Raw genomic sequence first — 25,967 nt, 5'->3', positions numbered from 1 at the left:
TCTCTCTCTCTCTCTCTCTCTCTCTCTCTCTCTCTCTCTCTCTCTCTCTCTCTTTCTCGAAGCAGTAAACCCGTATACATTATAATCGCATCGTGCACGTGTATATACACAGACGCGGGCACGCGTGCACGCGTGTAATACATGCAAAAGACGCGGTGTGATCATCACGTTAAAGAGAGACGATCGGATCGGTCGACCGACCGACCGACCAACCAGGAAGCCATCACGGACAACTGGTCACTCGCCGGAATTCTGTCGGATGCGATTAAACGGCGTGGTTCGTTTTAAAATGGGTGTCCCCTCTGCCTTCTTTTTTCTCGTTTCCTTCTTTTTCTTCGTTCTTTTTTAATCCTTCTTCCTCTCGCCTTCTCTTTCTCTCTCTCGCTGTTTCTCCGTCGCTCCGCGAATGGTTTTAATGCCGCGTTATTAAAGCTGGAATTCGCCCGAGGTTCCCTCCCGTTCGGAACCGTATCGCTCGACCGATTTTATTATGCAACACGAATAAATTTACTCACGATACGCGACGCATATAATACCCGGCGTAAGTCTCGTTATGGAGTAGCGTGAGTGTAACAAAAACATCCTGTAATTATGCGCGTTGTGTTGCACAAAGTGGCCCGACAGTTGACGGATGTCCTTCTCGTTGCGGATCCTTCGGCCAATTTGGCGGATTGACTGTTATTCGACAGAGAGAGCCATTTCTTGTATTTCGAGATTCTCTTATTTTTTTCTACGAATTAAGCGTTGGGAGAGGAAAAAGAAATAGACGACGAATCCTTCGTTAATTTTAAGGAAACTCCGTGTATAATTTTAATTCAAAATCTAATTGCAGAGACATGAAGACTGAAAAATCGCAGTGAACATTCTCAAATTGGCCGAAGGATCTGCCACTGAACGCTTTTAATGACCAGACCAGGCCGTAAGCGAGGAACGTCGGAGAATTTGAAAAACTATAGGCTATAGATAAAAGAAAAAAGAACGTTAGGAATATAAACATTAACGCGAGAGACACGCGTGCTCAAGAAATCTCCTCGCTCGTTCGTGTTAACGGTGTATCTTTATTTAGAATCTCGTTTCAGACGCCATATATGGCGCTGTTGACGACGAAGGGTAGGATCTCTGCGAAAATGTCGATCTTAGGATCCAGGTGTCGGCCGAGACTCTCGACCACCAGCACGCTGAGGATCACGTTGCTGAAGGATGCATCCTGCTTGACTCGATGACGGATCATCGCGGAAAATAATTCCGTCACAACGGTACTCACACTCACCTGCGAATATTCATAACAAGAACCGTGTGTGTAATCATTGTTTCTTCTAAGCAACATCTAAAGAGCGTCTCGTAAATTACGATCGCAGTTTTAACCAAGTCTCCAAATCAACTCAACGACTGAATAAATCGTTCGTTATCGAAAACAATCGCAAATTGTGGCACGTCCTGCGTGTATTTCTTCGTCTAAGAAATGGAACGATCGACTCCGTCGAGATCGAAGGGGAAAACGAAAATTATTAAAAACAATGTAATTGCAGTTTCCAAGCGTGAAATTGTTCAAACAATGCGATTTAATAATGTTGTTTGGCGGGGAAAAAGCTGAGAAAATGTCTAATGTCTATGAGAAAGAAAGTGGATTTTCACAGTCATATCCTTCTGCTTCTCAAGTGCAAATTTATCATAAGGATGTATCGGGAATGTCCGTCGACAGCGAGGCCAATTTTTTTTTTTTTTTTTTTAATAAGAAAACTATCTATAGGAATCGTAATAATCGCAATTATCCATTATCAGCGTTATGAGGCTGGTATCAAAAACTGGTTAGCCTGCCCCGCACCGCGTGTTAATACGCGATACGCCGCGTAATTGCTTGTCGCGACTACGCGGCCGTCGTTCCCATCGTGATACGTTTATTCAGAGGCCGATCGATTCTGATTGTATCCGCGCGATCTTAATGGTATGTGGCGACGTGCCCGCTATATAATCACGGCCGGCTCGTACACGACGTCCGCCCTGCATATCGCGATAATTCGTCGCAACCGAAACCGAAGGCAGCGGTACCTCGATGTGCGTATACGTACAATATTTACCGCGCGATCGCCAGCAGACTACGCGGCGTATGCATGCACGAAGAAAGAGAAAGAGAGAGAGAGATTCTGAGAAGCAAGACGTGACGTCTAAAAAATTAATGACAATCTTGCCATCGCGTCGAGATCCGCGGTCGAACGAGGACGTTAAACTGCCGGCGCGTTTCGTTCCTTCGGCGATTCGCGAATCTCGTCGGCATACGCGGTATCGTGTTTACTAACGTTAAGCGGCCTGCCATAATGGGCTTTCACAATGTTCTTCATCGCGCGTTTGAATCCATCCGAATCAGGAGTCGTGTACGAATTGTGCTCCAGGATATATTGCGCCGCCATTTCACCCTAATGTTATGCTTGACGTCAATATAGATCGATCGAGGGGTAAGAAGTCACGATGGTCCACGATTAACGACATACAAACAACCTTTGTGTCCCTCCCTCCATGCAAAAATAAAAAACAAATGAATTAGAAACCATGTAAACTGTAGTAAAAAACTTTGAGGTTGCTTTTCCGAATAGAAATTTGAATTTTTTGTTAAGAAGACTGTGTAAACGCAATTTTTCGTACAGAATAAAATATGAAATAATGAAGACCAGCTATTAAACCCTGCAAGAGAAAGAATAGGATACTAAAAATGGATACTGAGGAAATTGCAAGTATATTAAGAGACGAAAGAAAGTTCAAAAGGAGATGCAAATATAAGGAGATGCTTTGCTATATTTAAACATAATGTGGTGTCATGGCGTTATTATGCAGATGGTCCATCGTGATCGACTATTTCTCATTTTACAACATCGATACAAAACCAGAAAGAAACGATGAAAATAACATTCGCCATCAACGTGAAGTAGAATATCTTGTAAAAAATGTTTCAGATAAAAGATAAACATTTATCTCTTCTCGACTTCTCGACTTCTTCTCGCTAGTGTGATGTGAGAAAACACGGAGGGAGAACGTGTCAATAAATTATCTCTTCAGCTTACGTTTCCCATTAGCACGGAATGAAAAACGTCTCGGAGATTTCGTCGGCAGCGATCGCTCAGCGATGCCACTAAACCGCAGTCCAATATAATCAAGCGTGGGCCGTCCGCCACGTAATTAGGGGTAATGACCCGCCGAATGATGCTAAACAGGCCTGCCTTCGGGACAACCGCTTTTTCGACTAGAATGTTGCCCGGATGCAAGTCACAGTGAATGAAGTTATCCTGAAACAGCTGGAACGTCGGACGGCGCGCGACTTTTGTATCAATTTCAAGACTCTAATTCCGCGTCATACACACTCGGTCTAATCCAAATCTAATTCCGTCATCGTGCACGATATTTGACGGTATTCTTCATAAATTGCACGATCCTTATATTTAAACTAAACGCACGCTTAAATTATATTCAAAAGAGAAATCTCAAACTCGCGCGTTATCAACCATTTTGAGGACCGTCGCGATGCCTATCTTGGCAAGCTTCCGTTGAAAAGTGGCGTCGTCATGCTCGAGATAGTCGGATATCGGCGAGCCCTCGTGGAAGGTCTCGACGAGTATTCCGCGACGGGTCAGGTGCACGTACGGATACGGAAACACGACGTCGCGCCTCCTCGAGAAGTTCGCTGAGAATCTCGCGAGATTCGCGGCTTCCAGTCGCATATCAACCTTGGCAAACCATCGCACGATTTAATCGAGCGCGAAGCTACGTTTTCCCGCTTCTCTTCGCGAGAATGATTGTTCCTCGTCGGTCTCGCCGCGCGCGAACTCGCCGGAATTGCCGGCTTTAACGAGTCGGCTCTCGATCCCCGCGGAGGGACTTGAGTCCCGGCAGAGTTCGTTGTAACGAGATTTTTTTTCCAGATTGCATAGGAGATGCGAGAGTCGTGGGAAATATGCGTGTTGCGAAATTACTTGGTCTTGCATTATCCGCGCGAATTCGTCGATGCAATCCGTGAGACTGAGCCAATGCAGTTCCGGTATGAAGTACGTGGCGCACTTGCAAAGGCCGCGCATTATCGCGATGTCCCTTCTAAAGCGAATAGTGAGTATATAGGGTGTCCCGCCATTACTGTTTACTAAAAGATTCACCGGCTAATTCAAAATCTCCGACAGGAATATCCAGTATTGACTAATTTTTCAATACATCACGATTAAACACAAAGCGCTTTATATCTATTTCCAACTATTTTTTAGTCAGCTTTTCGTAAGCTAAATGTCAAAAGTGCAAGTAGTAGAAGCGCGTTGTATACTTCAATTAATTTCAAGGCGATTTCATTTTAATAGAATATCAGTTTGATTGTTAATTTTCAGATGTGTCATTTTGAAATGTGTAATTTTGAGCGCGGAAAAATCGCGATAAAAAGTGATATTCTTCGATATTTACATTGAGAAAAAGATCAGCGTCGAATTGACCTAGAAATCAGTCATTGAACGTAGACGCGGTAGTGGTGGGACACCCTGTATGGTTGCAACAGAAGTATAAACATCTACGGTCCATCACGCGGCTCTTATCGGCGGCGTGATTGAACGTTACCGGGAAAGATTATTAAATGTTATCTTCGCGGTATCTTAAAGGAGGTACTTGAGTTGGCCTTTGATTCCAGGATGCAACACTTTTACCGCTACGGCTTGCAATTTCCTGGCCGGACCGGCAGGAGCGACCTTATCGTTTTCGTCATTTTCATTGGGAGCCTCGTCTAAAATCATCGATACGGTCTACTTGTCTTGTCGACTCTGGCTGCAATTTGCACGCGTTAGCAGTTGCGCGTTTAGCAAAAGTATCTGTACGCCGTAAATTTCTATACGATGCGTGTTTTTCGAAATGTATTTCGAAAGCGGACGATAGCGAAGCGAGGAAAAAGAAGAAGAAGAAGACGGCCTCGTGAAGTCGCTCACGCAAGTCGTTATCGCATTGACGTTACACACCAAGTGAAAACACTTTCTAAACTTACTTTCCACGAAACGTGACACTTGGGGATTTGCTCCCGCCACTGTAATGCCCGCAATCTCGTTCAAATCTATCCACGCCTTATACACCTGCAAATCGATTAAGAGAACTTATACTTCTCGTCGTGAAATTATTATCCAAACATGATGAATCAGAAATGTCTCCTTATGCAATATAGAAGGTAATTAGAAAACAAAATAAGAATCAATTTAAGTTGAAATTTAAGTTAAAATTTAAGTTGAATTAATTTTTGGCTTAATTTATATACAATTTATTTTACGTACGAAATAGACGTAGTTTCAAGTCTTATTTATCGAGCTGTATGCTTCTGCAACGCAAAGACAAAAAGAAAAAGCTCAGGAAGACGATATTTACTTTATCCCGTATTACATAACTATGTTGAATACATGTAGGCGATGGGCAGAGTTTATCCTATCGTGTTTCATCGACATACCTGCGCGCAGCATCCTGACCCAATCGGTCCTTCGTCATCGAACTTCACGAACAAGTTCCGCCAAGAAGAGCCGTACGTGGCTTTGAGCAGGCGTTTCGTGTATAGCCAAGAATGCGGCGTCACGTTTTGTTGGAGTTGAGACAAGCTGTCACAGACGTCCCGCGGAAAGATATCCCTTCGCGTGGATACCCACTGGCCGAACTTGACAAAGATCGGCCCGAGAAACTCGACAGCTGCAAAAGTGCAATTCTCATTATACCGCTTGTCTTGATTCAACGGGATACAAAATTCTATAATTTTATGTAAGTATCTCGACGTTATTTCACAAGAATGCAAATGAAATGCTAGAATGAGAACAACACACGAGTGGAATGTGTACAAGAATGTTGCATAATAACGTCCGAGAAATCTCAAATATCTACTAGATTTCAAATTGGAGGAATTCCAATGTGTGCGCTACTTCAGAATAAACGGAGATCTCCGATTTATCTATTTGTTCATTTTTACAATATATATGTCATATCAGTGACGAAAAGACGTTAGTCAGCAATACTATAGCAAATACTACAGCAACTACTATATATGTAAAGCAACCACATTCACCTTTCCGTAAGATAGTAGAGAACGAAGTCGCGTGCGTCAAACGCGTTATCAGATAAGCGGCGAGCAGGGTGCTGATGACCGAACTGATGACCATGATCCTAGCCAATATTAGAATCGCCTCTCGGGCATCCTGCAGAAAATCTTTCTCTTCCTAGTAAAAATTGCGAACAGAAACGGTCAGAAATGGATAGAATCTACTGCTGCAAATGCGGATTTTCTATCCGCATGTTGCGGATAAAACGGACAGCTTACAGTTACCCAATGAGAAATGACTCGTCGATCGACGTCGAAACGACGTCATTTCTCATTGGGTAGAAACAGGTAGAAATCCTGTCCATTTCTGTTTCTGTACGTAATTTTTACCAGGAAAAAAATTTTTACCAGGCCTATCTCCTCTGTCTCCTCCCGCTCGATGGGCCACAGCGCGTTGACTTCGATCTTGACGGCCGGCTGGACGCGGGAAAGCGTCGAGGCGAGATGGCGGACGCCGCCGACGACGCCGTGGGCGAGATCGAGATCGAGACGGCGCGTTATCAACGGGCGAAAGTGACTCGTTGTTACCATCGGACGATGCCATTTTCTCAGATTCGCGATGATATCGCCGCGATAGCGCCGCGACAGCCTGCTCGACGACTGCCTGAAGAATCTAACAAGATTCGGGCGCAACGACATCGCTGCAACGACTCTCTCGCGCGGTGTGTGGTTATCTGGTGATTATTATTAGAGCGACGGAGGCGAGGGATCCATTTCGCGGCTCACGTTGCTCTCATCGACGTCTGTGTCCATGTCGTGAGGATTTACGGTCGGATCTCCTCCCGCGGGATTGCAGGAAGTACGAACTCCCAGCGTTCCCCGCGCGAGTCGCAAGCTCGGAACTGCACTGAAGTGCGCAGAATGTCGTTTCCATGACATGAAGAAACGAGTTATCGAGTTCGCGTGAACTTGCCGTGAATTAATAACACGAACTCGTTGAATTACCGATAACGAGAGACTAAGCGAGGACTTTTCTGCTCAAAAGACATAAACTCGAACGTATTTTATTGCAATTATTTGCCTGAGATGAATGAAATTGAATTTGAAGATGCCGCATAGATGGCGCGTCGATCAGTTTTCACAAGTTACTGCGTTGCTCTAGATTGGTAACTCTGACCACAACTGACGCGCGTGGCAAATTTAAATAAGGGGAGAATTTATTTTTGAAATAGCCAAAATCATTGAACTTTCCTTACTCTGAAGCCGTTATTTTCCACTCATTAAAAGCAATACTGCCTATTGTAAATATCAACATCTATTTTACTTTTCTTCTAGAAAAAATGAAAGAATAAGAAAAAAAATCAGAAAGATAGATCACAGTCAATAGATTGATCAACGTCAAATTAATCAGCTGTTAATAGAAAAAGAACAATCGAAAATTACTTGACTGCAAAGTTAGGTCAGAGGCATTAGGTCCGTTCTTTTTAACTGCACTGCTAAACTGATACCATAAGTTAGTGTATAAGAAAAAATATATTTATCCTACTCTAACTTATTGCACCAATTCAACAGTGTAGTTACAAAGAACAGAACAAAGTACAGACCTGAGTAATGGCGTTGGGGCATGAATCATGGATGCGCCTCTAGCCAAATATTGAAGGAAGGAAGGAAAGTACAGACCTATTATTTTCTCGAAGTTGACAGTACTGCGACGCGTTGCTCGGAGCCTATTCTCACAATGCTCGCGCGGCTTTGCAGCATGGTTAAAAATAAACATACCAGCGAGAGTGAGCACGGTGGAACGATATTCGCCGGGATCGGCGTTGTTTCTACATCGTGATCAAGCTGGCGGCTCCACGAGACGTTCCATTGAAAACCACGAACGGTGTCGCGACGAGAGCCATGAGACAGAGATGCTGAACGGGATTACGAAACAAGGGACAGCGTTCGGATAAGAACGCAGGAAAGATACGAAAAAGAGGTACAGTTGTACAAATAATGTTTCCGTTAGACGATTGAGTGTCTTCACACACGGAGAGAAGAAGAGGGAGAGGAGAGAGTGCTGCTCGATTGAGCCCGTAAAGTCGCACACCGTCCGCGTCGTTATCGGACGAGAGACGCCCGTCACGGCAAAATGCCTACCGTAGCGAACTCCTCGCTGACTTACGAGATTCTCATGTACTTGAACTCCTTCTACTTCGGCATGTTCGCCGTGTGCGAGCTCGGCATGGGCCTGTTCAAGGCCGCGAACTTGCCGTCACCGGGCGCGAACAAGACGCTCACGGAGTTCGCGCTGCTCTTCTTCCTGATGGTGACAGAGGCCGGCAGGATCTACCTCGGTAGGAGAGGAAACCTGACGGAACGTGGACTGCCGATTGTCATCGGCATAGTCTTGACCGTTCCCAGCTCCTTAGCGACTCTCTACTTTCTCCTTTGGCAGTACTATGTGCTCAGGCTGGAGGTGATCCTTTGTAGCATACAGTTAGGCCTGCTGGCATCCGAGGTGGTGATCTCTATTATGTGCCTCATTGCCATCTATCGACCACCACCACCGGAGAAGTAACAATGGATATATTCTCTTGACATTAGGGAGATCACACTTTATTATATCTTTGAACTTGTCATGCTTAACACAAAGTCTGTCCCATACAATACAACGTCTAAAATCATAAGACGTCTTAAAGACATCTTAGGGACATATTACATTCCGACGTCTGAGAGACGTCTTTAGGATGCCTTTCAGATGTCTTATGTCCTGATTTTAGACGTATTGTGTGGAGTCTTTTTATAACTAAACTAATGCATATTGTCACAACTTGAAAAGAAACAGGTATATAGCTGTTGCTTAGTGTCAAAAAGAAAAAGGAAACTAGTGGAAGCTAGCACAGCCAATCCAGCTACAAAGAACAGACCAACGGTTTACTCAGAAGACTTATTTTTTTTTAAGAATCTTCTGAGCTGATGTACATAGGTATACAGTTGAGACATTATGAGAAAAAGAGAAGTTAGCACAGTCAATTCAGCAACAAAAAAAAACTTTAGTGTATTTTAAGCTTGTTCTTTTTTTAAGAACTTCCTAAACTATTGCAATAAGAGTGAAACAACTATATTTGGTTTTCCACTCTAACCTATTGCATCTTTAGCGTATAGTAGTTCAGGAAGTTCTTTGAAAGAGGCCTTTTGTTTCACTCCAATTTATTTAATCTATTCTTTGTAGCTGAACTCTGGCTGTGATAGTTCTCTTACACCAGTTCTCTTTCTTTCTTTTTTTTACACCAAGTCACAGCTATATACTTGTTTTTTTTTTAAGCTCCGAATGCACTAGTTCAGTTATAAAAAACAGAACTGTTGCATTAACATATTTACCAGTTTATATCAGTTCAGTAAGTTCTTCAAAAAAGAACAAATCTCGAGTGTGCTATCAGTGTTTGTTATATATGGGATTGAAGTTATTTTTTTCTTGCCACATAGTAGAAAATATTCCTTTGTCCCTTGCAATTTTTCTTATCATTGCTCTAAGTCTGAAAAATAGTTTATCGTCAAAATACCATGTAATATCTTTTCTATGTATTAAATAGACTCACATACTATGTAATACACATGTGCACGTCAAAGTAGGATTTCGCAGACGTGTTTTTACTAAATCTAAAAGCAAAGACTGGATACTATAGAAAAATGTTGAAAAATATACTTTTATATCTTCCACAAAATGTACTCTGTATGTGTGTGTGTGTGTGTGTGTGTATAAATATGAATTTGAAAAATTGTACAAATACCTCATACATCTGGAACATCCGCACGACGAGCACTGTACATACACCATCCACATTCCATAGACTGAATTAGATAAATGATAGATATTTTGCGATCTAAATTTTATACTCAAGTGCAAAATGTGTCTCTAGCAGAGTGGCATATTTAATAGGAATAATTTACAGTAGCCACTTCATTTTGTCTATGGAAGAATAAAAAAATGAAAGGATCATTATATATCTCGTGTTGTTAATTTTACGCAATTTGTCCAATCAACATCGTGAACACTGCCGAACACTTACGTGTATTTTCATACCTAAGCAGCTGGAATTCGTACGAATCCCTAGGAAGGAGACTAACGATATATGTACTAATATATCTGCCCCTGTGTTGTGTGTTATTTGCCTCTGGTGGAGAAAAATATGCGCGCACGTTTGTTTGTATACGCATTTATATCAAAATAAATATTTTTCAAATAAATAATACAATGACGTAGTACACTCATTGTGTCAATGAAACACACGTAATGCGACTGTTTCTCTTAAGATTACACGTATACTCGTCACAGGAGTAACAGGCACTCTCAATGTATACTGCGAGCACGCACACACGCACACACATTACACACACGGCATACATTATAGTTATGAATTTCTTATAACAATTATCTCTCCAAGCGTCGACATATCAATCTGTTAAAACTATTAAGAATACAATCGTAATATATACGGAGACACATTATGACGATTAATTGCAAATACGAGACGGAACTCTGTCTCAGTGTTTGTAATGACGGCATGTCTAATTACAATGACATTACAATCCTCTCCTAATGACGATTTACGAGCGCACGAACGATCGAATTCTACCTCTATGACAATTACAAGAGCAATTTCGCCTAAGTGAAATAAGCCTTAATGTTTTATACTGTTCGCTGCGGCTCTACGTCTTCTGATTGCGCGCAATCGATTCGTGCAGTAAATTCGTAAGAACACAGAACCGAATACTAATAATACGCCGAACACACCAACAACGGTGATCTCGTGATGGTAGACCAAACACGATAGTAATATTGCCAAACCCTGCAACAGAAATCATGAATAATCTATATTGTTCTCGCTCTAGTGTTTGCTTCTTTTCTTATATATTAATTAAGTAGTAATTACCTGACGAATGGTCATTATAATGACAAACGTAACCGGCCCGAATTTGGAAATTGTGTAGAAGATGTACAACTGACCGCCTGCTGAACAGATCGAAATCAGCAAGCAATCGATTATGAATCTAGGATACTGCAAAAGGACAAACGCCGTCATTAGCATTAAGTGCGTACGATCGATGTTGCGAAGAGAGTCATGATGTATGAATCAATTACCGTTGTCATGAAGGAAAATATCAACGGAAAGCTTGATTGCTGAAACAAAGACATTGCAGTCAACAGGCAGGAAAACATATTAACTGCACACATCATCTGCACGCTTGTCGCGCCGTACTCCACAAAAAGCGCATTTTGCCAGGTACTCGTGAAGCTATCTAACACTAAGTAACCTCCCAACAAGATAACACCGGTGAGCGTAGTAGCCCCATCTGCAAGCGTTCGCCAGCTTATTACAATGTTAATCTCGGTCGATGTGTATCGCCCTCGATTCACTAATAAAGGAGGTCTCACCGTTTTTATAATCGGAACTGTCCAACATAAACAGGGTCATTCCGATAGAAATGAGAACCGCAGTGACGTATTCATAATACTCGTATGACGTGCGCGACACTATTTTTCCCATTATCATAACTGGAATAATTTTTGAGGCTTTAGTTAGAACCTGGAAAATGGATTATATGAAATGACATACGAGACCCCATACCTTCATAAACTTAAAATTTAGTAAGCTAAATTTGCTATAGGCAATTTAATGACTTTTTTATGACATACTCATTCTATTAAGAGAGAACAGTAATATATACCAAAAAAATAAATAACGACTACAATCCAGGAAGTAAATTACAATAGTATGCGTTTTTTTACCTGTGTTGGGAAACTAACATACTTCAAAGCTTCATATTGGCACCAGCTGCTCATAATATTTGATAAAGAACAAAATGCATATTTGTACAAAGGTGTTTTGTGCTGTGGCTGGCGCTTAATGAGCAAATAAATTCCTGACATTAGAAAGGCGAGAATACGATTGACGAATACCAGAAATTGCGAATCTTGGAACCGTACTTTGTTGCCAGAAGCATCCTCATATTCCTGCAATAAAAATTGAAATATGAAAAATTCTGTCACAATTTTGATAATATGACAGGCAGTTAATGGTGTCCTCTTTTCATTCAATAAACAAGTATCAATAAAACTCATACTTGTGTCATTATCTTCTCCTGCAAATATCCCCATGATAGATAACTGCCTTGCAATCCAAAGAAACAATACATCAAGAGTAGGGCATCTTGTGTAAAAGTACGTTGGGAGTGAGTGGAAGTATTGGGAGTATACGGAGGTGAATCCAAAAGACCTGTTTCGCAATGCCCCACAAAGCACGAGTGCACGAGTTTGGGCAGAATACAGCCTTTCCCTACATGAATATTTCTTAAATTACAATTGCCTAAATATATCTGGAATATAATGGTTACATTATTTAAGATTATTATCTAAGATACTAATGTACTTACCACCTTTTTGAATATACTTTGTATAGCGCACATATTTGTATATGAGGTAACCAGGTAATAGTACAGTGGAGTATCCCAATAAATTTAAGCATAATCGAACAAGTGTGTTATACACAGATGTCTTGGGAATTTCCTCCCCATTATTGGTTAATGATTTAATGATCTCACTGGTTCCAAATATAATGCTGACTGAAAGTAGTAGCAGCACACTACAAAATACATTTCATAATCACACTGTAATACATATAGACCGAAATAACAAGAGACTTGGGCTATAATTCATGACTGTGGATAAAGATATGCTTGTCTCATCATATATTGTATACAATTCTTTGTATAAATATTATAAAATTCTTTATATAAATATAAAAACACTTAAGAGAGACACAATCACATAACAATCATAAATTGCTTTGCCCTAATTGTCAATTTATAAACTAGGTTAACAGAATATTCTATGTGCTTGCATTTAGAATATCACACTTTTAACAAAATTAAGACGTACCAAATCACAATATCACGCGTAAAGTTTCCCATAGTTTTCCGCTAATGAGAAACTTGGACGAACAGAATCAGTTATCCCATAACCTTCGTCACGCCACGTCTCTTCACGTTACTACTCATGAATACGACAGAGATACGTTCAAAAGAGCCTCCACTGACTGTGCATTATGTTACGCACCATAGGCAGTCGCCACGTTAAAAAAGTAAGTAATCTTATCTCCTCTTGCTTCCACCATGCTTTGTACGCGGTGTTCTATTCTTCGTCACAAGCAGCGAGATGTACAGTGGATATACAACGTGACGCACGCGTACGAACGCAAGCACCCACGCATCAGGAAGATGTCAGGGCTGGCTAAGTTTTCAAGGCACCATGGAATACTCGCATTTTGTAATAAAAAAGATTTTACTTTATGAAACCTTCTATTTGTTTGTCGAAAGAATTCCAAGATTATTTGTTGATAAAAAATGCACTACCAAATACTACCAATAACTAATTTCAGAAATTAATTTACAAAATACCAATTTTTGCTTTAAATTAGTTTGATTTTTTAGTAACTAATCCTAGTATCTAACTTTAATCCTTTTATAGAGTGTATGTATTTTTTTATAAAACACTGTATTTTAATGTTCTTGATCGCCAGTACATAAATATTCTATTCCACAAAAACCATCTAAGATAATTAGTGATTACTTTGATAATTAGAGAAAATCTTTCTCCAAACCGTCTGAGATCTACATCCTCGAGGGGACGTAAATCACCGCCCAGATAACAGAGAAAAAAGAATTTGAAAAGAATTCAGTCGTATGTCACCAATTTTGAGTTCATTTTCAGATGCAAGAGGAATTCTTCAGAGTTCAGTTCAGTGAAAGAAATTCTTTTTGCATCTAAAAATGAACTCAAAATTGGTGACATACGACTGAATTCTTTTTAAATTCTCTGTGCTGTCTGGACGCTAATTAGTTTGTTGTAAGCTCTTCACGACTTTGTGACGCATAATCTCCGTTGATTCTAGATATGGATTAGGCACTTATGAATTTCAAGCGAATGACCCGTCGCTTTTCAACACACATCATGCCCGATCGCGCGCCGTGTGATAACTCATAAATCCACGTTGAAAGAGATGAAAAAGTTCCGCGACGAAGGACAGCTTCGCGGTTGCCTCGCTACGCTTCGCCTCGTCTCGCCGCGCCAAACATCGTCGTGTAATGTGTCAGCGCGTGTGGCGAGCGGCCTTGGGAATAAGCGCATTCAAATGCATGCGTGTATGCAACACAATATGTTTTGCTTGTGTTCAAGTATAGACGCTGATACGCACTAGGTACGTACGCATGAACGGCCGACCTGGTACCGTCTAAAAAAGCACACGGGAGATCCGCCGATTCGATGACTCGCGCGGAGCAAGGACATGCGCGTGCAACCCTCCGCACCCGTTCGATTTTTCATACACACAGAGCGCACTGAAAAGTTACGTTCGCTTGTATAATAAATTCACGAGTTTTTTGCTAATCAAACCGTTATATTGCTCGAAACGATCTGGACACGTCATTTTCTCAAATGTACGAATTAGCCGGTGGCCCAGCTTGAAATAGCAAATTACATCCGCTGTACTTAATTTCAATATATAGTAAACACACTTGGCTCCCTCGAGTTGCAGAAGCTATTCGTCAAAGCTATTCGTTTGGTGTCATTCCCTGACTATTTCAAGCAATATACATTTACGCGTCTGAACGTAAGCATATACCAATGTATGAGATCCGTGGTTACTTCACAAGTAAGTTTCAAACTGACCAGCTACATCCATATCGCTCGCTCACTTGTTTAATTAGTTCATTTTGAAAATATCCATCCGCATCATCTGGCAACATCATCTGTTTTTTTTTGCATCTCTGCCGACCTCTCCTAAAAAACGATTTTTTTCTGTGAGACTCAAACATAATTCTGTCTCTCTCAGATATGTGGACGAAGAGCGATGTTGCTGACTACGTCGATAGTTTGTCGGAATCAAAAATCCGAGTGTTAAAACCGGTTGGCGACAGTTATTACGTTACGACAAGAAAGAAAGAGAGAGAGAGATGTTCCCCCTCGTGCTTAGCGGATGCTAGATAAATGACGTAATCGAGGAAAAATTCCACAATCGTTACCCAATCACAAAATAACCAAAAGACTGAAAGATGTTTTTCATTAATGAGTCAACAACATTTAACAACTATGCAGCGACATACCGATTTTTCAAAAATGTATCTGCTTGTCTATTTGTCCAAAATATATTAATCATCGTTTATTATTGGCTCGTGTGTTATTAGATCCATCACATTTGTTTCAGACATATACTTTATTCAATAGGAAGCTAATGGCGTGTATAACTGCGAGTAAAAAGCTACTAGATAATACACGGCAGTTCAAATATTCCGCTTAGACTCGTACAAATGTGACAAAGTGAGCGCTTCTGCTGTTATTTGCGAAAGAGAGTGTGAAAATATAAGATAAAGGTATTGGAATGTTGGTGTATACTTGAAGCGCTGAAGTATTCGCTTCTGTAGGCGTGAGATAATAGAAACCCCGAATAGATATACGAATACGATAAAAGTATGAATCGCATATCGCTATTTTCTACGCGTGTGTATGTTGTGTATATATTTGGAATAGAGCAGAGAAAAATATTTCCTTCTCTGTTCTCTCTGTTGGCAATATATCATGACAGTGATGTGCTTGCACTGAAAAAAAATACTTAAAAATTTATTTTTAGGATATAAAGTTAATTTCTGCGAAATAAAGTTTATTTCTGCGAATAAACTTTATACTCCCCACAAATAAATTTTCAAGTATCTTTTTTCTTAGTGTGCGCAGCACAGATATTCTGTTGAATGTTGCACACATTTTTTTGTTATCTTTGCTTAGATTTACTGTTTTAATGAAACTAATTATTCCAATCATATGCCTATTTGCCTCAGAGAAAAACATACTGGGGGGGAAAAACAGAATACGATGGCCGAAAGATCGAATGCTGACCTTACAGCAAACAGGCGATGCTTACGAGTGAGTATTTCAAAAAGCGAGCGCTTCGGTGATAAAGGTGAAAGTGAGATCTCTTCTTACGTACTTTTGCCTTTAGACGAATGCATCTGCCTTCTGATATAAGAGCACTCGCTTCATTCTTACCCGTGCTTCGAAACTTTGAAACGGGCGCGAACATAAAGCTCCGTCAGGAACAAGCCGAATAAAGATCGATCGATCGATACGTGACGAATCGCCGCTCCGACCACGCGTGCTCTAGATTCGCGCGTTTTCTCGCTCACCTGCAGCTGTATCCAACTGTACCCATTGACTTTTCTGCCCACAATTATTAGCGATGAAAAGACGCAGTGGAGCGCCATTTACACTACGGACGTCGCTCATACAACCGTCGACTCTTCCTGAAAATCGATATTCGGACATTAAGACGAGAGTGTTTCTTAATTTACATCAAAGCTTATCTTATCGTATGCATGTTTTTTTGTTCTCCGATATCCCGATCCTGCGTTTCTTTTTATCTGTAGATTATAATACCGCCGTAGGCTACGTATACATAGGCGTTCGTTCGGAGAACCTCTCTGGAAAATAGATTTATCAAGACTCGAGGCTTTTACAGACGTCAATTGAGCGTATTGTCGATCAGATCGACAACAAAGCGCGAGAATCGCGGAACGATCTCGCGCTACGGTGGTCCCGAAGTCGCTCTCCGAAGGACTTTGCTCTCGGCTCGGTCGCGCATAATCGCCAAGCCGTATATTTGCCGTGCTACATTTATAGACCAAGGATAAGAAATCGAGAGCTATCGCGTACGATCCGTCCGTGTGTCGCGAGCCGAACAGAAACGGAGCGGCAGCGACGCGAGATCGCGCGCGCTATCGCGTTCGTGAGAGCGCAAAGGTCGCAGATTGCTCATCGCGAGCGAAAAGAAACACAGCCGTAAAAGAAATACAGCAATTCGCGTGCGCTGCGGGAACATCATGCGGTGGTATGCTGTTTCGAAAGACAGGGAAAGAGAGGAAGAGAGGGATAGAGACATGACTAAACGAATGATTAGGACTGCATCGTCATAACATAAGACTATAGACAATTAACTGCGGATGGAATGACGATGGAAACGAAGTAGCATTGCCAAGATACAAACAGTCGACATGCGTGTGTTCGTAACGCTTATAACAATCAAAGGATCACGACATTAACACCCGATTCATGACGAATATGCGCGCATTGGTACGTTTAATAGTAACATACGATAGAGCCACAGTTATATCTTTATCAATCTCCCTTCTCCTACAGCGACACAATCATCCAGAGATAACCTACTTAATTTTGCTACAAGAGAACTGAAGTAGCCCGCCGCGGAGGGCCGCTCTGAAGACTCAAAAACGCCCGCGACCGTGACGAACGTCACTCCGCAGTGAGTGCGCGCGCCGCCAGCTGCGACAGCGAAGCACGACGGCGACGCCATAATTCGATCTAAAGCGCGCGCGTTTCAGCCGCGCAGGACGAACGACGCAGCGCGTCGGCGGCGCCAGCGCCGGGTTACGTCTCGTCATCGCTTACGTAACGAGCGCGCTCGTCCTCCACCTCGTGCACCTCCTCCTCCTCCTCCATCTCCTCTTCCTTCTCCGCCACTAGCGCGCCGCGACGCAACGTTCACCGTGGTTTCCGCGAGACCTCCGAAGAATCCATCCCGGAAGTATCCGCCCGCCCGGTCGGTCGGTCGGTCGGTCGGTGGGTCGCTCGTTTACAGGTTCGTTCGTTCGTCCGTTCGTACCTTCGCTCGCCGAGTGAAACTTTCGCGAAGTGCACCGACAGCAAAGAGAGGGTGCCCATTGACAAGGCGCCCGCGGTGCATACGACTTGCTACGGCATTGCTGAACGGAACCCACGAGAGGGCTGCTCGCGAGAGAGACGAGGACGGGGAGAGAAACAGCGCGCGTAGGGAGAGAGAGGGAACGAGGGAACAGAGAGGCGCAGTAGCGATAGGTACCGCGCAGGCTAGACGGAGACGCGGCGAGCCTAGAGAGGTGTACGCGAGGGCACACCGCGTCGCGAGTATCAACCAGCTGGTTGGCAAGGGAGCCGCGAGCAGTCGCCAGTGAGACGCGGCACCCCGCGAGCGCGTGTGTCATTTGTTCGCTCGCTCGCATGCACGTCCACCCGCCCGTTCGTTCGTTCATTCGTTCGCTCACTCACACGCTCGCTCGCTCGCTCGTCCGTCCGTCCGTACGTACGCGCGTACGTCCGTGGCGTGCGTTCCTACATTCGTGTCCCCCATCTGCGAGCAACAACTCTGTCGCGATCGCTGTGCGTACGTCCGTTCGAGAGAGCGATACGTACGTCGCGCCTCCGCTCTCTCGCGCCTCATCCGGACACGACACTTGCCCCCGCGAACGAACATCGTCTGCTGCTTCCTCCACCATTCGTCTCTTCTCCACTGTTCGTCTTTGCTCGTCCGCACGTTTCGCTCTGCTCTTTCCCTCTCTTCCTTTCTCTCTTTCTCGTTCGCCTTCCTGGTCTTCCCCTACCCTCGGCCGCGGAGTGTAGTGTTCCGTGTGTATCTCACCTCCGCCTCTCTCTGTGTGCGCCGTCTACCACTTGTCTCTGCTCTGTGGCTGTGTGAGTGTGTGTGTGTAACCGTGCGCGCAACGAGCGAGAAACAAGATGGCCGCTGACTCAGGAATGGAGACGTGTCCCTCCCCGGAGATTGCGGACTCCAGAAAGCGGCCGCTCGACTGCGACGCGGAAAACGGCGCAACCAAGAGGTCGCACTACGGATCAGGTATGTCGATTAGGAGGGCGTCATCACGACGCGTCGCGCCGCGCGTCGTCCCGACGATTTCGCTCGTTGACCCGCTCGCTCTCTCGATACGTACCTCGCTCTTTCGAAGCTTCGAGTATCGCGCGCGGTAGTCTCCTCTCGCACGCATACTCGCGCATCGCTCGTGCAATAGGCCGATACACACATATATGCGGCAACGACTGTCTCTTTCTTTCTCTCTCCTTCCTGACTGACTCGCTCTGTCTCTCTCCCTCGCTATATTTCGTTCTCTCTCTTTCTCCTACCCCTCTCTGTCCGTTTCGCGCGCACCTTTTGACAATCTCGCCGTGCTGTGCTCTGTTGACACAGCGCGATCGCCGTACCGTTCCCTTTCGTTTCCCACCTCCGAGGTCTGACTCGGCGGCGGATCGCCTGGGCGATCGTACACGGAGCACCGCGACAACGCGAACACGGTGCACCGCCGCCGCACAGCGCCTCGCCTCGCCTCTCCTCGCGCATCCTCTCCTGTGCCACGTCTCCTCTTTCCGCCCGTTGCCTGATTGCCCCCTTTTCCTTTTTTCCTCTCTCTCCCTCTCTCTCTCTCTCTATTCTCGCTTCTGTCGTCGTGTCCTATTCTTTCCGACCTGCGGACTGTCGCGCGCGCGGAGTGCGTCCACGTTCGACGGCGACCGGAGTCGCACCGCGTTGCAGCAGAAAACAGTGTTTTGAATTTTGACGTTCCGTCCGCGCGCTCCGTCTCTTCCTCTGCCTCTCTCTTTCTCTCCTCTCCGTTTCCCTCTCTCTCTCCATCCTTCTTTCTCCGTCTGTCTCTGTCGCTCCCTCGACTACGTGTGGGCGGTCGTGCCTGTGGAACGTCGACGTTAATGGAGGACCGCTTCCACGGCGGTGGCTGCTCCTACGGTGACTCTGCAACTTTGTCGCGCGGGCATCGTGGAAATAGCGGCGCACGTCGCCTCGCGGCTACGTTCTCGCCGTCGTCGTCGTCGTCATCATCGTCATCATCGCCGTCGTTGTTGTCGTCATCTTCGTGTATCAATCGCGCGCTCTGTTCGTCGCCGCGTATCCGTAGCGCCGCGGTGCCGCAGCCGCCGCCGTTAAGAAGCCACCGCAGCTGTCGTCGCCGCCGCTGTTGCTGCCTCCGTTGCTGCTCCCGTCGCCGCCGTCGTGGTCGTCATCGTCGTCCTCGTTGCCGGAACGCGCGCCGCCGTCGCTGTCATTCGCGCGCAGCAGAACGACGGCGCCCGCTAGGATGTGGCGCATCGGTGAGTTGTCACGGACGCACGCACGCATGCACCGCGCCGCCGCCTCTCCGCCGCGCCGAGGTTGCGGGTCAAGGTCGCCGGGCCAGGCGAGCCGAGCGAGCGAGCGAGCGAGTGAACGAGCGAGCGAACGAACGAACGAACGAACGAACGACGAGCGCGAACGAGCGAGCGAACTAACCGACCAGCCAGCCAGCGTGCAGGGCTTCCATCTGTCAAACAGCTGTTTGCCTTCCGCACCTCCAACTGCACGTCTTACGCCGCCCCTTTCGACCCGACAATCCCGCATCGACCGTTAGTCACCGTTCTTGGCGCGTGTCACTGGATCCTGCGAGTATCTTCCTGTTCCCGTTGTCCGTCGTGGACGCGCACTCTGCATCACGCCCTGCGCGAAAGAATGGGCGGCAGAGGTCCTCGAGCGAGGTCGAGATCGTTGTCGGTGCGCAACCGAATCGGCCACGTCGGCCCACCCGATGTCCCCTTCCGCGGCTTACGATCGGCTTCGCTGTCGACCAGGCGAGCTGACCGTGACCGACTCGATTTTCTTTCTTTCGTCATTGTTATAATTAGAATTATGAGTCTAAAGACGGCGAAGGGTCTTCGTGCGGGGTCGGTCTGATTCATTTAGCTGCTTATGCGCGATTCGATCTCGAATTTGGCTCGATTGCGGCGCGATTAATCGCCGTTGACCGTGATCGACGCGTTTTTTTTTCTGTTTTTGCTTGTGACGTAACGCCGATTACGTCGGTGCATTCGGATGCCGCTTGACTTGTCCGTGCTTCTTTTCCCGAGTGTTTCCAACTTCAACGCGATATATGCCTTCTCATCCTGTTGCGCCATTAATCAAAGAGAAAAATTTGTTTTGAAATCGGAACGCTTGTCAGAAATGATTAACTTCTTACAGGGAGAAATCTTCAAGCGGGACGTTGCATATCTGCCGCGAAAGATTAATCGCGTAATTGTCGCGGCTGTCTCCACTTGCAATAGCCGGCGCTGTAATCTTGAGAGAGCGGATAGTCGTTGGCTCAAGTAATACTATATCCGCGTCTGGGCCTCTGCTTCTCTCGCGCGATTTGTTCCCCGATGTCGCGTCCACCGGCACGTCGTCATCGCTCGATTGACCGACTCGAACGTCAACGTCACACGACTTCGACTCCGGACGAAGTTTCCTTGGCCGTTCGATCACGCTCGCCGATGTAAGCAGACAAGATCGTGCATTTTCGGAACATGTCGCCCGAGAACCATAGACGCTGAAAGTTCGAGGAACGTAAGCATCGATCGCAAATCGACTGACGATTTTCAGCTGACGAGTCATATGTTCGCCCAACTGGCGAGGCGACATGACGTTTCGCGAGCCGCGATAGCGTGACACGCAGGGCCGGAGCTGAAAGGAAAATCACTGGGGCGACCGTGTCTCTCTCTTTCTTTTTCTCTCTCTCGCTCTGAGAAATCCCAAGATTCTTTTTGTGAAACGTTTCCTCTGTGTAAAGCTCGCGTCATCGTGTTTCTCGACGAGTGACATTGTTTTTACGTATTTGACGTTGCGTCCGGGAATTCTGCGGAATTTGATCCTAGAGCTTTTGAGAGGAGACCGTGGAATTCGTTTGAAATTTTTTTTTCAAAATGCGCGATCGGGACCACTCGCGGTGCTCGCAGGAATTGGAGATGCGCAAACTAAATTTAGGAAACCTTGTACTCGAAATCGAGATAGTAAAATGTTATAAATAGCGAAAATTACGACCACTCATAATTGTCCTTTGCCAAAATTATGTTGCAAGATACACGAGATACGCCTTCGCACTATTGGCCTGCAGCTATCAATTTTGGCAATTTTGTATCGAGAGTCACATCATATCTTTATACATACACACATGTATCTTGTCGTCATTAAACTACTATACAAACTTCAATCGTTGTTTTCTCATTTCTACGTTGATTTAAGAGTACACATCTGATTCGTAATTCGTTGTGCAAACACGTGTTCACGATATTTGTTTTTTCATGCACGTGTAAAAATGATTCATTCCGATTTTGCAGGTGGAGATGGAACGTATCACCTTAAAGTACTGGTTCCCGGTGTGGCGGCCGGGGCCATTATCGGGAAAGGTGGTGACACCATCGCTCAATTGCAAAAGGATACGGGGGCAAGGGTGAAAATGTCTAAATCGCATGATTTTTATCCAGGTATGTGTCCGCTTTATCTTGCCGCATGTTTGCGCATCCGTACCGCGTTCACCAACGATGTCTCAGAGAGCCATTTTGCTCATCTGCAACAGGAACTACCGAAAGAGTATGCTTGATCACGGGCAGCGTAGAAGCTATAATGGCAGTAATGGATTTTATTATGGAGAAAATACGCGAGAAACCTGACCTCACCTCAAAGACTACGGTCGACTTTGACTCTGGTAAAGCCACTGCGGAGAGAGACAAGCAGGTATAGGAATTGAACATTTATTACCATGAGAACGCTCCGTTGAGAAAAATTACTCTTGTCCTGACATTTCATATTGGAGATATTTTCTAAGACACGTGTGCGAACTTGACGTTTTGTATGTTGTAAAAATATTATGTTATAAACATAGTTATTCGCGAGAACATTTTGAAATGTCAATTCCCTATACATATGCATATACATATGCACAGGATATTTTCTCTATATTATGGTATTAATTTTAATATTATAATAAATTCTTTACAATAATCTTCGTCAAGTAAGGAGCGTTAATCATAGATTATAGAAAGACTTTGAGATATAGTTGCATTTGTAGCAGATAGTGAAACAAGCAGTTTTTGGTAGTCAGTCTCACAATTGTTCTCTCATTGCGTTATTAAATCTTGCGCATGAATGACACGAGCCGTAATGCTTGCCATTTCAGGTAAAAATTTTAGTGCCTAATAGCACTGCGGGAATGATAATAGGAAAGGCCGGGAATTACATTAAGCAGATTAAAGAAGAATCTGGCTCGTATGTCCAAATAAGTCAGAAAGCTAAAGATCTATCCCTTCAAGAACGATGCATAACGGTGATCGGTGAGAAAGAAAATAATCGTAATGCGTTACTCATGATCTTAGCGAAAGTGGCAGATGATCCACAAAGTGGAACCTGTCTTAATGTCAGTTACGCGGATGTAAGTGGTCCCGTTGCCAACTACAATCCTACAGGCAGCCCATACGCTCAAGCCCCCACGAGTACTCCCACGTACACGTCTACAGCTGGTTTGAACACAGGTTAGTTAACACGAGTTCCACAATAGGATAAAATTTTCTTTGTACAGTATTTGATAACATCGCAAATTGATTTTCGTCGCATGCATGTTATCGGTATGATATCATTAGTTATAAGAATATTCTTTGCGTTATAATATTTACAGATTCATGTTTGTAAGTACGCGCTTATCTTTTTTTTCATTTTTTTTTTTTTAATAACTACACACGCGAGGAAATTGTGAACTTTATTATCGTTTTTCAATTAAGACGTCAATCTCCAACGTGCTTAAACGGAAGAAGTAAACTATATTTAGCCTCTCCGACATGCGATTACAAGAACTAGCGGCGACTTCCATGATCGTTAAAAAGCAATTGCGCACATTATCTGTATCTTTGCAGTTATCGCGATCACGAACTCGGTGTTACGCTGACGCGCGTAAACTTTTACGAGTCAACGAGTATGTTCACCGAGCGTCTTCACTGTGGACGATTAATAAAATCACGCGATCGCTTGTCCATTTTGCAGTGAGCCTCTTGAACGGCGCTGGTCTAAGTCTGAATCTGAATCTGGGCGCGGCCATTACAGCGGGCACCGCACCGGTGACGACGCAGCTGCTGGAACACATAAAGCTAAATCTACGTACAACAGGCTTCTCCGAGCCTGCCGCTACGGAGATACTTGCCGCGATCGCCACTCTCGCCAAGTACAATATCCTCGGAATGGGAATCGGCATGCCGTCGAGTATGAGTTACTTGGGCAATCCGATGGACAGTACCACGACCGCGAATGGTTCGAACAACAACGGCGGCGTGTTTGGACCGATAGGTACTGTGCCCGCGCTCGGATCGACCTCGCCGACGCCGCGCAACACCCTTGATCGGTACGAGCCGTTCGATCCGTTCAGACAGAACAACACTGCTGCCAGTGCTATACACCTGAACAACAATTCGTTCGGCCTGGGCACTAACCAGTTATCACTTGTAAGTAAGAGTCCTACACAGGTAGACGCCAACAGCAAGGAGACCAAGAAAGTAGACATAGAAATTGCAGAGGTTATAGTGGGAGCTATTCTGGGACCCGGTGGTCGTGCCCTCATTGAGATTCAGCACCTAAGTGGCGCCAACATACAAATCTCTAAGAAGGGCATGTTCGCCCCTGGTACCAGGAACCGCATAGTGACTATCACGGGTTATCCTAATGCGATCAACACTGCTCAATACTTAATCGAGCAGAGGATCAGTGAAGAGGAGGCGAAGCGAGCACGTCAAAATGCCATCGCCAATATGATCCATTGATTTCAAGTACGGCATCCCACTTGTTCATCCCCATTATTGAGCTCCGTTATTCACCTCTTCACGCCCTGAGAAATCGCGCCCGACAACGGCGGTTCTCTTCTCTCCCCAACTTTTCGACATATATACGATATATATATACTAACATATATATATATATATATATATACATATAAACATATATTTCGTCCACATCGCGCCAAAAACAAACAAAAAAAACTTACCGCCCGTTGTGTCATCTATCGCTGCGTCACTATAGCGCTTGCATTGTCGCATCACTGTTCATACATCCATCATGGCTCGTCGACATTTATCTATCTTTTAAGATTATTAACGATAACATACGAATGTTATACGACGCACCGAAAGTACAAGTAGACCAAATGTCGGCAAGTTTCAGGAAAAACTGTGTCGACGCGGTGTGTCGACTGTCTTGTCGTGCGTTATAATTGGCGTTATAAACTATCTCTGAAGTACGTACATTTGACGAAAATAAAGTATTTCTTGATTTTAAAATGTAACACTATTTGAAAAAGAATTGACACTCGCAGTGCTTCGATTGGAAAAAGAAAATAGACACGTTCTCAAGACGTAAAACACGAGAACGTATTGTTGAAAGCAACTTTCTTCATGTTCGATTTAAAATTTAATGAAACTGGACTCGGTCTACTTGTGTCTTCAGCGCTTAGTATGTTGTACGATATAACTACTACAATTGTTCTGTGATACACCACATTACGGGGCTTTATCACACACCACACGCGCGTATCCGCATCAGAGTTGCCGCGAGTAAACTAGTTATTATTGTATAGGGTATTACCGCGAGGTAATCCACCAAGTAATTGTTATCGATTCGGAATTACGGAGATACGGCATCTCTCTTTAGCCACGGACGTTCACGCCGCACGAGCAAACGCTACTAAAATCGGAGGAATACGGCTTCTTCTCGACAAACTCCTCTTGTCTTGATAATCGTAACGTCCCCGGATAATCTTTCACGGGTGACAATTTTCGCTGCAATCGAAGGGTCGACTCATACAGAACTCAACTGTTGAACGCTAATCGAATCCGTCGGATTCGTTCAACTCGGTCAACTGGGATGTCGAAACGGAAGTTTCGAGATCAACATTCTGCATTGTCTTTCGAGATGGGAAATACTTAGACTAACGGACTTCTCGCTTTTGCAAAATACGTTATTCACTTCGTTCACCGAGTAACAGAGTAAATACCTTGGCAAAACCAAAGAGTTTACATATATAAACGCAGAAATACTTTGGCTGGAAGTGTTTAATATATACATATATATATATTCAAAGTGAGAGAGAGAAAAAGAGAGAGAGAGAGAGAGAAAGAGAGCTATTCTATATATATATAAACATATATTTATATATTTACAATACCGCTGGCTGGCCCAGCTGAATAAAATAACGGATAACTCCTTATTGCCAAGAGTTATATTCT

General features: G+C 44.3%; 6 protein-coding genes across 20 annotated transcripts in view; 3 read left to right on the top strand and 3 right to left on the bottom strand.

Moving 5' to 3' along the window:
- The window catches only part of LOC116850396, a 20,272-nt gene extending 4,705 nt beyond the window's left edge, over positions 1 to 15,567 (top strand). For 3 of the 4 annotated variants that reach the window (XR_004379335.1, XR_004379334.1, XM_032828631.1), the window contains one exon: positions 833 to 2,663. Coding sequence is in view for 2 of the 4 variants with exons in the window: in XM_032828631.1 (XP_032684522.1) it covers positions 833 to 847 (15 nt within the window). In the remaining 2 variants the exon portion in view is untranslated. Of the gene's footprint in view, positions 1 to 832; positions 2,664 to 15,276 lie in introns of those variants that run through there. The other variant, XM_032828630.1, reaches the window with a different exon arrangement.
- On the bottom strand, positions 1,045 to 6,962 carry LOC116850390 (uncharacterized aarF domain-containing protein kinase 2-like). Of its 5 annotated transcripts, none has more exons than XM_032828615.1 (10): positions 6,437 to 6,962; positions 6,056 to 6,185; positions 5,453 to 5,685; positions 5,003 to 5,087; positions 4,633 to 4,747; positions 3,963 to 4,080; positions 3,495 to 3,716; positions 3,057 to 3,287; positions 2,298 to 2,414; positions 1,045 to 1,270 (listed from the first exon to the last, which is right to left on the bottom strand). In XM_032828615.1, exons 1-10 carry the CDS (start codon positions 6,725 to 6,727, stop codon positions 1,076 to 1,078), a joined length of 1,737 nt encoding a protein of 578 aa, XP_032684506.1. In that variant the 5' UTR covers positions 6,728 to 6,962; the 3' UTR covers positions 1,045 to 1,075. The 5 variants fall into 5 exon arrangements, with proteins under 5 accessions (XP_032684506.1, XP_032684505.1, XP_032684507.1 ...); XM_032828614.1 differs by having other exon boundaries at positions 6,056 to 6,206; positions 6,437 to 6,959; XM_032828616.1 differs by lacking the exon at positions 2,298 to 2,414 and having other exon boundaries at positions 6,056 to 6,206; positions 6,437 to 6,959.
- On the top strand, positions 7,723 to 9,738 carry LOC116850395 (transmembrane protein 216-like). The gene has a single exon (XM_032828629.1). The coding sequence runs from the start codon at positions 8,163 to 8,165 to the stop codon at positions 8,589 to 8,591; it is 429 nt and encodes a 142-aa protein (XP_032684520.1). The 5' UTR covers positions 7,723 to 8,162; the 3' UTR covers positions 8,592 to 9,738.
- LOC116850393 (adenosine 3'-phospho 5'-phosphosulfate transporter 1) lies at positions 10,215 to 13,848 on the bottom strand. Of its 4 annotated transcripts, none has more exons than XM_032828626.1 (9): positions 13,131 to 13,848; positions 12,954 to 13,064; positions 12,449 to 12,657; positions 12,140 to 12,351; positions 11,805 to 12,029; positions 11,451 to 11,601; positions 11,157 to 11,368; positions 10,948 to 11,073; positions 10,696 to 10,863 (listed from the first exon to the last, which is right to left on the bottom strand). In XM_032828626.1, exons 2-9 carry the CDS (start codon positions 12,983 to 12,985, stop codon positions 10,696 to 10,698), a joined length of 1,335 nt encoding a protein of 444 aa, XP_032684517.1. In that variant the 5' UTR covers positions 12,986 to 13,064; positions 13,131 to 13,848. The 4 variants fall into 4 exon arrangements, with proteins under 4 accessions (XP_032684518.1, XP_032684517.1, XP_032684515.1 ...); XM_032828624.1 differs by having other exon boundaries at positions 12,954 to 13,330; positions 13,644 to 13,848; XM_032828625.1 differs by having other exon boundaries at positions 12,954 to 13,304; positions 13,644 to 13,848.
- LOC116850394 lies at positions 14,432 to 21,366 on the bottom strand. 2 transcript variants are annotated; one of them, XM_032828628.1, is made up of 3 exons: positions 17,286 to 17,518; positions 16,250 to 16,366; positions 14,432 to 14,852 (listed from the first exon to the last, which is right to left on the bottom strand). In XM_032828628.1, exons 1-3 carry the CDS (start codon positions 17,428 to 17,430, stop codon positions 14,818 to 14,820), a joined length of 297 nt encoding a protein of 98 aa, XP_032684519.1. In that variant the 5' UTR covers positions 17,431 to 17,518; the 3' UTR covers positions 14,432 to 14,817. The 2 variants fall into 2 exon arrangements, 1 of the variants encoding a protein (XP_032684519.1); XR_004379333.1 differs by lacking the exon at positions 17,286 to 17,518 and adding an exon at positions 20,909 to 21,366 and having other exon boundaries at positions 14,825 to 14,852.
- LOC116850392 (RNA-binding protein Nova-1) overlaps positions 17,565 to 25,967 on the top strand; it is a 15,792-nt gene continuing 7,389 nt past the window's right edge. Inside the window, exons 1-6 of one of the 4 annotated variants that reach the window (XM_032828621.1) lie at positions 17,565 to 18,747; positions 22,044 to 22,190; positions 22,283 to 22,440; positions 22,883 to 23,234; positions 23,740 to 24,194; positions 24,265 to 24,417. In XM_032828621.1, coding sequence (XP_032684512.1) covers positions 18,630 to 18,747; positions 22,044 to 22,190; positions 22,283 to 22,440; positions 22,883 to 23,234; positions 23,740 to 24,194; positions 24,265 to 24,273 — 1,239 coding nt within the window. In that variant the 5' untranslated portion in view covers positions 17,565 to 18,629 and the 3' untranslated portion in view covers positions 24,274 to 24,417. Of the gene's footprint in view, positions 18,748 to 18,866; positions 20,010 to 22,043; positions 22,191 to 22,282; positions 22,441 to 22,882; positions 23,235 to 23,739 lie in introns of those variants that run through there. The other 3 variants (XM_032828622.1, XM_032828619.1, XM_032828620.1) reach the window with 3 other exon arrangements.

This window comes from Odontomachus brunneus, unplaced genomic scaffold (assembly GCF_010583005.1).
Source record: "Odontomachus brunneus isolate Ranch 3 - 2012 unplaced genomic scaffold, Obru_v1 Obru_scaffold_144, whole genome shotgun sequence".
Taxonomy (NCBI): domain Eukaryota; kingdom Metazoa; phylum Arthropoda; class Insecta; order Hymenoptera; family Formicidae; genus Odontomachus; species Odontomachus brunneus.
This window is presented reverse-complemented; position numbering and strand designations above follow the sequence as displayed.

What these genes read in the sequence shown, in the direction of transcription:
- LOC116850390 (XM_032828614.1), bottom strand. Translation starts at nt 6,727, where the DNA reads ATGTCGTTGCGCCCGAATCTTGTTAGATTCTTCAGGCAGTCGTCGAGC. An exon ending in AGACAGAGGAGATAGGCCTG is followed by an intron (nt 6,207 to 6,436) that starts GTAAAAATTTTT and finishes AATTTTTACTAG; the next exon opens with GAAGAGAAAGATTTTCTGCA. An exon ending in GGAATCAAAGGCCAACTCAA is followed by an intron (nt 4,081 to 4,632) that starts GTACCTCCTTTA and finishes TATTCGCTTTAG; the next exon opens with AAGGGACATCGCGATAATGC.
- LOC116850395 (XM_032828629.1), top strand. Translation starts at nt 8,163, where the DNA reads ATGCCTACCGTAGCGAACTCCTCGCTGACTTACGAGATTCTCATGTAC.
- LOC116850393 (XM_032828626.1), bottom strand. Translation starts at nt 12,985, where the DNA reads ATGGGAAACTTTACGCGTGATATTGTGATTTG. An exon ending in ACGCGTGATATTGTGATTTG is followed by an intron (nt 12,658 to 12,953) that starts GTACGTCTTAAT and finishes TGTATTTTGTAG; the next exon opens with TGTGCTGCTACTACTTTCAG. An exon ending in ATGTTAGTTTCCCAACACAG is followed by an intron (nt 11,602 to 11,804) that starts GTAAAAAAACGC and finishes TCCATTTTCCAG; the next exon opens with GTTCTAACTAAAGCCTCAAA.
- LOC116850394 (XM_032828628.1), bottom strand. Translation starts at nt 17,430, where the DNA reads ATGGCGTCGCCGTCGTGCTTCGCTGTCGCAGCTGGCGGCGCGCGCACT. An exon ending in TTCTCTTGTAGCAAAATTAA is followed by an intron (nt 16,367 to 17,285) that starts GTAGGTTATCTC and finishes ATCGATTTTCAG; the next exon opens with GAAGAGTCGACGGTTGTATG. An exon ending in ACAGTTGGATACAGCTGCAG is followed by an intron (nt 14,853 to 16,249) that starts GTGAGCGAGAAA and finishes ATCGTTTTTTAG; the next exon opens with GAGAGGTCGGCAGAGATGCA.